The 13,225-nt window shown below is 46.6% G+C and overlaps 1 protein-coding gene across 2 annotated transcripts in view; it reads left to right on the top strand.

Annotated features, from left to right (window-relative positions):
* SLIT3 (slit guidance ligand 3) overlaps positions 1–13,225 on the top strand; it is a 627,330-nt gene that overhangs the window by 562,566 nt on the left and 51,539 nt on the right. For both annotated transcript variants that reach the window (XM_003936171.4, XM_010346663.3), the window contains exons 21-24: positions 423–491; positions 1,925–1,996; positions 2,620–2,691; positions 12,600–12,671. In XM_003936171.4, coding sequence (XP_003936220.2) covers positions 423–491; positions 1,925–1,996; positions 2,620–2,691; positions 12,600–12,671 — 285 coding nt within the window. The remainder of the gene's footprint in view (positions 1–422; positions 492–1,924; positions 1,997–2,619; positions 2,692–12,599; positions 12,672–13,225) is intronic.

Consider the following 13,225-nt stretch of genomic DNA (forward strand, 5'->3'; position numbering starts at 1 on the left):
GCTCTGTGACCTTAGGCAAGTGTTTTAACATTGCTGAACTTTTCTTCTACTGTGACTTCCTGCCACACGAGAATACTGTGAGGGCTGAGTATGAAATGAGTGCTTTATTTATTAAACTAGTATTTATTGAATATCTCCTATGTATCAGCTCTGTAAACAGCCATGGGGGGATCCAACGGTCGGCAATTTTAGACAAGAACCTTGCCAACGTGAAATATAAAAATCCAGTGGAGAAAAATGTCATCAATTGGATAATCAAATAAATACTAAACAACAAATACAGTAATGCTTTGAACTCGGGGAGGGAGGTTCTAAGAGTGAAAAAGGAACCTAATCCAGCCTGGAAGGTCAGGGAGGCTTCTCTGAAAAGGTGACAGTTTGTTTAGTGCCTCTCAGGCGTTGTCACTCTGCACTTCTTTCAGGTACCTGGAAGGAAACCACCTAACAGCCGTGCCCAGAGAGCTGTCTGCCCTCCGACATCTGACGCTTATGTAAGGAGCCCAGTATTGGGTGGGATGTTTAGTTTTCCCTCCTGGGGTTGCTCAGGAAACTGATGTGGTTGGTAAGAGAGAACAGAGCTGCAGGCTGATGCAAGTGGTAACTGAAAGATGCCTGTGTCTGCTTAGGAGGAGCAGAGGCCAGTCTACAAGGGGAAAATGAGAGTTCCTGCAGAATGAAAGAGCATTACCCTTGGAAAAGTTGGGGACCTACTGAGAAAAGGTGGAGGAACACCTTTTCCCTGGGGTGGATTCCTAGAAACCCCTGAAACCAGCCTCCAGATAAGGATTTCTCAACCTCAGAAGTATGGACATTTGAGGTTAGATAATTCTTAGTTGTTGGAAGGCCATCGTAGATATTATAGGGTGTTTAACAACACCGCTGGCCTCTACCCACTAGATGCCAGTAACACTTCCCCCAGTGTTGACAACCAGAAATGCCAAATATCACTGAGGGAACACAGGTGCCCCCAGTTGAGAACCACTGCTCTAAAGTAGTGATCGTGTTCACCAACAGCTGATGAGAGGAATCACTTGAGCAGTTTTTTTTTTTAAACTAGTGATGCTGAAGCCCATGCTATATCAATTAAATCAGAGTATCTGGGCATGGAACCCAGGCATCAGAGGATTTAAAAGCTCCCCAGGTGATTCTAATGTGCAGCTAACATTGCCACTGCTCTGGATGTTTATCCCTGCAGGGAAGCTTGAGGTTGCAGCTGGCAGAGAACTGCACCCCCACCAACCTCAGTCCTCCTAAGAGAGAACCTGATAAGATGGAGTAAATGAATGCCAGAAGAGAAGGGGGATAGAGAGACAGAGAAAAGAATTAATCAGGGGAAAGAAGTACTAAAGCAAGAGATTATTATATGTATTATATTTTGTTGGTACAATGAAATGGATGAATAGACATGTAATTGAATGATTGACTAGCTGAATAAGTGAATGGATAGATAAATGAACGACAGTTGCTTGAATGATTGAATAAGTGTCTGAATGGAAAATGATTATTTGGATGAAGGAGTGAGTGGATAAGTAGGTGGAGGGGAGGGGTGGAGAGAGGGAGGGAAGAAAGGAAGGAGGGAGGGAGGGAGGGAGGGAGGGAGGGATGGATGGATGCGTGGATAGATAGGTAGACAGGTAGGCAAGTGAGTATGTGGGATAAATATGTGAGGGGTAGATGGGTGAGTGGGTGGGTAGATAAATGGAGGGAGGGAGGGAGGGATGGACGGATGGATGGGCAGGCAAATGGGTGAGTGGGAGAGTATATAAATAGGCCAGTAGCAGGATGGCTAGATGAGTGAGTGAACTAAGGAATGGGTAGATGGGTATATGGGTGGGTGGATGGCAGGTATGTGTAATACTTGGGAATAGCCTTCTACCACAGCAACTAAGACAAAAGCATGACTCTTCTGTTTTGCTTTTCTTAGTGACCTGAGCAACAACAGCATCAGCGTGCTGACCGATCACACCTTCAGTAACATGTCTCACCTCTCCACTCTGTGAGTACACTGAGATGCTGTGTTTACCATGCCCACGGGCCTAGCAGTAGGTGGTCACTCTTCCTCCCCACCCCGCAACCCCCCATCCCCGCAGGACTAGATTCTTTGCCCTGGTAACCCTCAGGCCTATGGCTGCCCTCGCGTAAGACAGACCTTAACCATCAGAAGGAAGATAAAGTAGGAAGCCCTCCACTGTCCAGGCACTTAGAGAGGAACTGCAACCTCATTGCTTCTGAAGAAGGCTGTATTATTCAGGAATACCTTTTGTGGTTTGTAAATTTTCTTTCCCAGTAAAGAGTTTCCCTACATAATTATATTTTCCTTGGACCCATTTATTTCCCATTAGCTTTGCACATTATGAGCAGTCATCATTGGACAGGATAGGGAGGTGATGAACAAGCTGGTTAGAAATCCAGCCTGCCACAGAACTTGAGTAAACTGGGGAAATCAAGCCAGTATGCTCTCTGAGGGGTTTCTCGTCCCTTTTTGATAGGAAGTTCTGTCAATATATTAACATTAAAAAGATAGACCATTTGCTTTGACCGGTTCGCAGCGTGAACAGTGCACCTGTGCATGGTAGAGAATAGAAAGACCTGACAGGGCACATGCCTGCCTTTTCACAGGATCCTGAGCTACAACCGGCTGAGGTGCATCCCCGTCCACGCCTTCGACGGGCTGCGGTCCCTGCGAGTGCTGTGAGTACCCTGGCGCGCTGGTTTTGACTTACACATTGCGGAGTAATGGCAGGAAACAGACTAAGCACTCCTCTTCCCCACTCTGCTTTGCCTGCTCTACCCCCACACACACCTTCCCACCCAGCACCCTTCTTTGCTCAATGGAGTAGAGAGCTACCCTTGACAGTCTGCCATTCTCGGGTCCAGCCCACCACCACTTGTGGAACCTTGAGCAAATCACTTGGCCCCTTCCACTTTCTGCTTCTTTATGTGTAAAATGGGATCAATAGCACCTCCCTTGTGAGGATTAGGATATGCAATTGTATTCTACCCTCTAGTATTGAGCATAATATGTGGCCCTAGCTGAGTTTGATGATCATTCTGTTTATGGTTGTTTCCTCAGAGGGGCAATGCTGCACAGTGAACCTCTGCGTGGAAACACAGCTCCTCCCCCAGAGATCACTAGCTGGAAGCCCAGGGGCCCCGTCCAGATCACAGACAGCTATTAGTTCGCAATTGCGGACTTGGCTCATAGAGTCTTTTTAAAAACACAAAGCTGGGTTGGAGGAGGGATAGCTTTAGGAGAAATACCTAATGTAGATGATGGGTTGATGGGTACAGTAAACCACCATGGCACACGTATACCTGGGTAACAAACCTGCATGTTCTGCATATGCGTCCCAGAACCCAGAACTGAAAGTATTAAACACACACACACACACACACACACACACAAAGCTTAATAGGCTGTCAACATTTAAATAGCAGGAGATCTCTTACACAAATTCCACTCTCTGTATTCTTGTGGAAAATTGAGAGACTTGACCATACCAGGGCCCTGCCTCTGTATCCCTGCAAGGCTGAGCAGCCCTGCCCCTTTAAACAGAATGGTGCAGGCTGCAGCCTCCACACCTGGCTCACTCTCCTCACCTGCCTGGCCCTTTCCTACACAGCTGAGTGTTTTCTCATCCATATAATCAGATAATTATGGTAATTGCCTCACAGGGTCTTATGAGGATTAAATGAGATACTGTATATGAAGCACTTCACACAGCTCTGGCACTGTAAACGCCTAACAAATATTCATTTGTTACTATTCTTTTATCGAAGATTGCTAGGGCAGGAAGGCACCTCACCACCGCCCCCCACCCCCAACCCTGGGCCTGATTAACAGCCGATTTTTTGTGCCTTCCCACCTTGCTTCTATTTTATTAGCATGTTCCTTTGAATTCCTTTGATCCTTTGAATATCACCCTTGAATGCTATTCATGAAAATAGAGATGCCAGATACTCCACCCGAAAACCTGTCAACTTCCTGACTTTCTAGATTATTATTTCTATAATAGTGATCAACAGATTTAGGGGACAGTTTCTTTGTGTAACCTTTTGCAATACTTCTGTGAGGCCAAGACAGTTCTGCCCATTTTAAATGTGGAGAAACTGAGGCCCAGACTGGTGAAGTAACTGGACAAGGTCTAGCAGTCAGGAGGTTGCAGAATCCAGCCCCCTGGGACCTGGGACCCTTTCCAGGACTCAGTGGCAATCCACAGACAGCACCCAACAAGCTAGTCCATTTCAGAGCCTCCAGGCTAATGTGATTTATTGAGGCCCACAAAACACCGGTGTCAGCGACAACTCCCGCCACATGTCATCTGCGCTGTTATTAAAAATCAATTCTCTGGGGGCAAAGAAGTGCCCGCACTGACAGTGTGCAATCTGTTATTGTCACTTATTTATTATCCACCTTCTCTGGGGAGTTTGAGAATGGAAACATCAGCACAACCATTTCCCTGTTTCCAGCTGAACACAGTAGGAGATGGGCTCATAGCATTGGCCAGGGCTGAAGCTGGACCTGCCCCCCTCCTTCTCCCCCTTCCTTTTCCCACCATTGCCCCTCAATCCTAACCTATTGTCTTCCATCCCACTCTAATACTTCCGTGCGTGGGTTCACTGCCAGGAGGTGGGACCCGCCAATTTTAAGGAATCTGCATGCGTCTGTTTATAATTAGAGTAGTGATGGTTGGGGCAACTCAATATGTAAGAGGGAGAGAGGACGTTTGCCTGTCCATGTGTCTGTCTTTCGGGGTGGTGGGGGTGATGGGGTGAACACCATCACCAGCCTGACCAGGGTTTTCTCCTTCCTCGGCATCTCTTTTGTCCCAGCCCAGCACTACTACTACCGTGAGTTCATCAGCGGTACACACAACCGTACACCACACTGTGGTACTTGCTTCTTGAAATACGAATTAGTAGGTTTGGCCCGGCGTGGTGGCTCACCCCTGTAATCCCAACACTTTGCGAGGCCAGGGTGGGAGGATTTCTTGAGCCCAGGACTTCAAGACCAGCCTGGGCAACATGGTGAAACCCCTGTCTCTACCAAAAATACAAAATTTAGCCGGGCATGGTAGCGTGCGCCTGTAGTTCCAGCTACTTGGGAGGCTGCAGTGGGGGGATGGTTTGAACCTCGGAGGCAGAGGTTGCAATGAGCCAAAATCATGCCATTGCACTCCAGCCTGGGCAACAGAGTCAGACCCTGTCTAAAAAAAAAAAAAAAAAATGAGAATTAGTAGGCTTTTAGCATCATCGTTTTAGAATATGAGATCTTGTGCATAAAAAGGAATCTTCCAGCACCACAGTCCAACCACCTACCTCAGTGGGGAGCAACCATTTTCTGCATATGGGCCAATTCAGGAAAAGTAAACATGTTTACGGGCTGCTTCTTTTATGATATTTGTATCCTTTCTCCCACGAATTATACACCCAGGAATTTAGGCTAAAGAATCGTCCAAAATGAGGGAAAGGCTCTGTGCATTAAAATCTTTGTTGTACTGTTATTTTCAACCTAAATTTTAACTATTTCAAGGGCCACAGTAGAGAAATGTTTAAGGAAACCATGAGGCAACCAGCCAATGAAGTGCAATTATTAAAAGAGGCAAGGACGAAAACGAGATAGCAATATGGGAAAGTGCTCGCTGCATAGCATTACATGGAGAAATCAGCCTAACTTGTATATATGTTACAGTTATAACTTGTAAACATTTAGACCTATGAAGAAAGACTGTAAAAGAGCAAATGAAAAAATGTGTGATAGTTAACGTTTATATAAAGTCATTTCTACATAAGATGAAGAGAAAGTTAAAGATGAGTCTCATGCCTGTACTCTCAGCACTTTGGGAAGCCGAGGCAGATATGGGTCACCTGAAGTCAGGAGTTCAAGACCAGCCTGACCAATATGGTGAAACCCCATCTCTGTCTACTAAAAATACAAAGATTAGGCAGCCATGGTGGTGTGTGCCTGTAGTCCCAGCTACTCAGGAGGCTGAGGTGGGAGGATCAATTGAGGCAGGCAGGTGGAGGCTGCAGTGAGCAGTGACTGAGCCATTGCACTCCAGCCTGGGTAACACAGAGAAAGACCTTGTTTCAAAAAAAAATAGAATGAAGATGGTTGTATTTATAATTTAGGGAGTTGGAAAAAAGATTGGCTTTTTAAAATCAAATTGTATTATCTGCAACTGTATTTGAACATTTGTATATTCTTTCGTCATTTCTAAAGGGTTTCATTCATTTTTTTTTTTTTTTTGACACAAAGTCTTGCTCTTGTTGCTCAGGCTGGAGTGCAGTGGCACGATCTCAGTTTACTGCAACCTCCGCCTCCTAGGTTCAAGAGATTCTCCTGCCTCAGCCTCCTGAGTAGCTGGGATAACAGGCATGTGCCACCACGTCCAGCTAATTTTTGTATTTTTAGTAGAGATGGGGTTTCACCATGTTGGTTAGGCTGGTCTCAAACTCCTGGCCTTGTGATCTGCCTGCCTCAGCCTCCCAAAGTGCTGGGATTACAGGCATGAGCCACCACACCTAGCCAGGTTTCATCCTTTTAATTAAACTTTCAGAAATGACCAGAGACCCAGAGATGTTCGGTGTTTGCAGCAGGAAGAAGAATGAGCTTCAAGGTTCAGTTATGGCATAGACAAAGGCCAAAAAGTGATCTGGAAACCAGGAAGATGACATTTAAGAGAGAGAGAGAGAGTAACAGAGTGTGTGTGTGTGTGTGTGTGTGTTTTGATGGGTGGATATAAATACATTTCAAGAGAGCACAATCGGAGAGTGGTCAGGAATCCCTGAGTACGAAACATTGTATGAAAAATGCTTTTTCTACTTGGCTCCAAATCTGAAAATAGCGAGAAGAGAACATTCTTGTGGACATCGTCGTCCTCCTTTGGGGATCCATTCATTCCCTGATCTTTGCCCCACACCAAGTCACATGCCTCGTGTGCGTGTGGTCTCAATTGTCTCTCCCCAGCCTCAGCCGCAGGAGAGCCACCTGGAATCGGTTAGCTCTGGGCAGGCAATTTCAGTGTGTGCTCACAAAGGAGCCAGTGGGATTATCATTCACTATCCTTTATCATTCACCATCCTCAACGTACTCCTAAAAATACTAGGAGTATTTTTAGCTCCTAGTCCCGGAAGTAAAATTGTGCTGTTTATACACATGGAGCTGTTCGTCACTGCTCTGCCAATTACCTGAATTCTCCTTAAAACATCCCTGTAAGGGAAGCCTTTGCTCGATTACCTTCTGAGACACAGGGTTCACTCCCTTACCAGCCAACCCTACTTTTGACCACCTATTAGAGCATTAGAAAATTCTTCTGCTGAGCCAGAAGGTAACTCATTGTGACCTCCCAACCATGGTCCAGGGATGGCACTTTGACTTCTCTAAAATAAAAAGAAGTAAACAAAAGTTTAATCGCAGAATTTAGGAATGAAGAGTGAATATTGGACATTCTTCTAGCCAAACCTTTCTTTGATAAGGAGAAAAGACAGATTCAGAAAGGCTAATGACTTGTTAAAGATCATTCTGTGATTCATCCTTTCCTGAATACCTGCCACGGGTTAGTTGCTGTGCTTAACTCTGGATGGTGGAAAGAAAACAGTGAATGAGACACAGTTGCTGTCCTCAGGGAGCTCTTAGTCTAGAAGCAGAAACAAACAAGTAAATAAGCAAATACAATACAGGGGGGTACCTGAGAGAAGAGCCGTGGGGTCGTGGGAATGCAAGTGACAGGCATGTAACCCAGTCTTGGCCACCCAAAAGCCTTTCTGAAAGGAAAGTTAATAATCACCACTGACATTCATCAAACCATGGCTATTCGCAGCACACAGGGCTAAGTGCTTTAGTTACATTATCTTAATTACCCTCTACCTTATGAAGGATATACCTCTTCTTATCCCCATTTCACAGATCAGCAAACAGAGGCTGAATGAGATAGTAACTTGCCCAAAGCAATGCAATCAGTAGGTAGTAAAGTTGGAATTTTTTTTTTTTTTTTTTTTTTTGAGATGCAGTCTCACTCTGTCACCAGGCTGGAATGCAGTGGCACAATCTTGGCTCACTGCAGCCTCCACACCTCCCGGGTTCAAGTGATTCTCCTGCCTCAGCCTCCTGAGTAGCTAGAATTACAGTCACATGCCACCACACCCAGCTAATTTTTGTAATTTTAGTAGAGACGGGGTTTCACCATATTGGTCAGGCTGGTCTTGAACTCCTGACCTCATGATCCACCCACCTTGGCCTCCCAAAGTGCTGGGATTACAGGTGTGAGCCACCGTGCCTGGCTAAAGCTGGAATTTAAATCCAATACTGTTTGCTCTCAGAATCACTCTTCTTGTGCTTCCAAGACTGAGACTGAGAAACCAGAAGTGGTTACCTAAGTGGGGATGGGAGTGAAGAACATTCTAGGCCGGGAGAATGTAAATGCCCTGGGCAGAGACCCTGAAGTCAGGAAAGGCATGTGCATTGGGGGAATCACAAGAAGCTACAGGTGTGACTGCAATGTGGCTTCTGGAGGCAGAAGTGGGAAGAGATGCTGCTGAGTAGCCCCAAGGCACAGGCAGAACCAAGGCTGGACTCTTCTCTGGGCTCCTAGCCCAGTGCTCTTTCCACCACATTCTACCTGCTGCCCCATCGCAGGCTAGCATCTGTTTTTATCCGCACCCATTTCAGACTGGAGGGAGCCGGCGCATGTAAAAATGAGGTGTTTTCTTCCTCACCCAGAGATGCACACTTTCAGGCTTCTACCCTATGCGGGTAGCGCCCGGAAGACTGGCCCCCAAATCCATTCAAAAACTAGAGGAGGAGTCATGACAATGATAACAGTCATCGTAGCTAATGTGACTGAGTGTTTCTGAACCACTGACATCCTCTCTTTTAATCCTCACAGCCAGCTTATGAAGTGGTATATTAGCTCTCCTCCTGGGCGTAGAGAAAGCAAATCAGCTCAAACCACCTTAAGCATAAAGAGAATTTATCAACTCAGATAACTGAAGAATGCAGTGGAAGAAACGGGGCTCTAGGGCTGGATGCAGGGGCTGCAATGATACTGTCAGAAATGAGTAGGCTGGGCGCAGTGGCTCACGCCTGTAATCCCAGCACTTTGGGAGGCCAGGGCAGGTGGATCACCTGAGGTCCGGAGTTCAAGACCAGCCTGGCCAAGATGGCAAAACCCCATCTCTAATAAAAATACAACCATTAGGCAGGCATGATGGTGCACATCTGTAGTCCCAGCTACTCAGGAGGCTGAGGCAGGAGAATCACTTGAACCCAAGAGGCAGAAGTTGCAGTGAGGCAAGATCACACCACTGCACTCCAACCTGGGCAACAAATAATCATAAAAAGACATGTGTCTCTGCTTCTTCAGCCCTGCTTTCCTGAGTGGATTTCATTCTCGGGCAGTGTTTCTCTATTGAAGACACAGAGGATCCTGATGGGCTGAAAGCTTACATTGCAGCAGCTTAGCGGCCCCACAAAATGAAACTGTTTCTGCCCTGGTAGTTCCAGAGAAAGCCCCAGAAGTGTCTCTCCTTGGCCCCCTTAGGTTACATGCTCAACCTCAAACTGATCACTGTGGCTCTGATTGGCCAGACCTAAGCCACAGCTTCACCCAGAGGCCAACCCACTGGGACTCAGAGGTAGGAAGGGTGGATTCCCAGCAGAAAAAAGAGGAACCGCTACAGAAAAGAGCACTGATGCTAAGAAGCCCACATCACCTACAAAGGTCTACTGTATGTAGTTACTAAGAATTCTTCTATTCCAGAGGTGAAAAATCTGAGAAACCAAAAGATTAAGGCAATTGTCTCAGCTCATACAGCCAGTATCAGAGGAGGGATTCACACCCAGGCAGTCTGACCCCAGAGCCTTAAGTTCTTAACCCCCAGATCACCTGGGAATAGCTTAGCCTGCTCAGAAGAGAATTCACTCGCTCCTACCCACATTTAGAATGAGGATAGTTCCCGCTGTTCGTTGCATAAACCGTAAGACCTAGGGATTACAGCCCAGAACTGAGGAATGGTTATGCCCTAATGTTGCCCTGATGATGCCCTCGTCTGCATTCTGAAATTCTTAATTTTGCCTTTAACCTCCCTTAAGAGTTAGGAGAGGAGGAGGAGTTCCACGTGCTTGAAGAGGAGCCACTAGGAATTGACAGCTGCTTGCCAGCCCAGCCCCTGGGAGGCTTGGGGAAAAAGGAGAGAAAGGGGAGGAGCAGTCATTCATCCACTTCGCTGACATCCTTTAGGATGGTTGTTTGACAGGCAAGAGTACTTCTTTGGGGGCCAAACCAGGACAGAGAACATGCAGTGTGGGCAGATTTAATGAGTTGTCCTAGTAAGTTACAATGCTGGTACTCTGCAGGTTGTTTGAGACGGAGTTTCACTCTTGTTGCCCAGGCTGGAGTGCAAAGGCACTATCTCTGCTCACTGCAACCTCTGCCTCCCGGGTTCAGGCAATTCTCCACCTCAGCCTCCTGAGTAGCTGGGATTACAGGTGCCTGCCACCATGCCCAGCTAGTTTTTGTATTTTTAGTAGAGAATGGAGCCTGTCTTGCAGGTGTCGCGATGCCAAAGCTGCCTCTAGTCCTTCAGTGTTTTAAAATTAGGCCTTATGCCTCTCCAGGGGGGCAGGCCTCATTTGGAAACGACTAACAATGAACCTGGGTGCATATGCAAAACAGCAAGCGGCCCTGAAGCGGTCCAAGTCAATAGCAGGCAGAGGCTGGTGTGTTTCATAAATAACCTCATAAATTGGAGGCTGAATGATGTTGATAAAAGCGTTAGGAAGTGCTTCTCGCGCCTCCTTACCCGGGGAGGTAAGAAGCTACCACGAACACTCTGGAGGGGGGTTTGCCATCCTCCTGCCGGCCTAGCTGCCTAAGAATTGAGGCTGACTTTCACCCTGAGAATTTCCCCAGAGAGCTGTGAGGCGGGATGAGAAGGAGCTGGTGGTGAGGAGGATGACATCGGAGGGTAACTAAGGAGAAAGAGAAGAGGCGATTACATGGGAGGAGGAGAGAAGTAAGGCCCTTGCCTCAAAGCAATAGGTAAAACCTTTCTAAACCCTTGCTACTGGCGTCAGCATCACCCCAGAGTTTGTCAGAAATGCAGAATCTCAGGCCCCACCCCAGACGCATTGAATCAGCATCTCTGGAAGTGGGGCTCAGGAATCTACATATTTACTGGGTCCCATAGCTCACTAGGTGTGACAGCCACTGTTCTCTATCAAGAGTAATTAGGCTCATGTGTCTATTTCAGCTGAAGACCAAGGGGAAGCTAACTTCAGTTAGAAGGGGAAGAGGAGCAAATTCATTCGTTATTATTCCATCTGTACTTCCACTGTCAACACTAATCCTCTCTTTGTTCTACTAGGACTCCCTGCCTGCAGTAAAGTTGTTAGTCCTGACCCTGAAGGGTGCTTATTGCCAGCACAGGTGATGGTACCCATCAGTCACCAAAGAAGCCTTTGAGTTTCTATGAATTTGCAGATTTTTTAAATGCAGTTGATGATTAAGCCTTTAATGGAGAATATAGTCCAGGAGTTGTGGATCTGCTCATGTTGTTACTTGAACACGGAGCAGTGTTCATTGAGTTTTTCAGGCACTTATGTTCCAGGCGTTTGTGGAAGACTTAGTATATGGCACTACCGTATAAGTGAGAATAGCTCGTAGCTGCCTACTCCACAGGACGGAGAGAGGCATGATTAATACCCGGCCCTTCCGACATGCTGTGGGAAGATGCTCTCAGGTGCACACAAGTGCCAGACTCGTGTATTGTGTGTGGCTGATGACGAAGCTGTTCCCATAACAATGAGTGTTTGGCTCCAGAGACTCTCCTCGGGAGCTGAGGACCCCCTCCTTCTGTCACCAAAGCTGGGATTGGTAGCATTTCTCAACTCACCTAAGATCTCTTTGGGTAAATATGAAGGGAACCAAATGACTGAGCTCCTTGATACCAGATACCCTTCAAGGCTCTTCCAGAAATATTAATACTGATCAAGTATTTAGCACTTAGAAAATGCTGGCTCTGTCTATGTGGATTAACACACCCATGACAACTTTCGTGGCAAGCCCTTTTATTCTTGTACCTGTTGTACAATAGAGGCTGAGGCACAGAGAGGGTAAATTGCTTTGCCTTCCGTTGCACAGCTGGTGAGTGACCAAGTCAGGTTTGACTGCAGGCAGCCTGGCTCCAGAACTTCCGGTCTTAAGCACAGCTCTTCACATGATCTCTGAAACTCCAGTGACACCCTTGGGTAGATATGTCTTTTCGTTTTTCAGCTGCAAAAATGAAGGCCCAGAAAAGTGATATAACTTATCCAGCATTCCACAGCTAAAAGAGACTGATTTCTGATTTCACCTCAGGTCTGTCAGACTGAAAAACCCATCCCCTTCTTCCCCAAACTCTCTACTCCCTCCATCCTTGCTGCTGAGCTGGACACAGAACATTCATGCACCCATAGCAAAGGGGGCGGCAGCGACTGCTAGGAGCAGTGGGGCTCTGAGCAAAAGTGAAGCGTGGCAGGGCCAGGCACTGGAGGCCCTGAGGATGTGCTGAATTCAAATGACTGGTGCTAACCTTCCAACCTGTGCCCTCTGCTTCAGAACCCTCCACGGCAACGACATTTCCAGCGTTCCTGAAGGCTCCTTCAACGACCTCACATCTCTTTCCCATCTGTAAGTAGCAGTATTTCTCCCCAAAGCGCATTCAAAACAGGAAAGCATGAAAAGTGTCAGCGACAGTGTCATTCCTGTCAGCATTTTGCTGTATGTCCTGTCCTTATGCGTACAGTCTATTTTGCCACAGCATATCCCCACTCTGCATATTGTCTTGTTCCCTGCCTCAGATGCCTTCAAAGGCATCTTCAATTATGTAAACAATGTAAATATTTAATAAGAACTAATAGAAAACATGTACTATGTGCTAAACACTTTAGATAAGTTTTCTACTTATTTCTTACAGCTATAAGGCATTTTTTATCCCTTTATTATATATAATAACATTGAAACTTAGGTTAAAGAATTTGTCAGCTGGGTGCAGCGGCTCATGCCTGTAATCCTAGCACTTTGGAAGGCCAAGGTGGGAGGATCACTTGAGGTCAGGCATTCGAGACCCGCTTGGCCAACATGGTTAAATCCGGCCTCTACTAAAATGACCAAAATTAGCCGGGCATGGTGGGTGCCTGTAATTCCAGCTACTCCAGTAGGCTAAGGCAGGAGAATCACTTGAA

This window comes from Saimiri boliviensis, chromosome 20, assembly GCF_048565385.1.
Source record: "Saimiri boliviensis isolate mSaiBol1 chromosome 20, mSaiBol1.pri, whole genome shotgun sequence".
Classification (NCBI taxonomy): Eukaryota; Metazoa; Chordata; class Mammalia; order Primates; family Cebidae; genus Saimiri; species Saimiri boliviensis.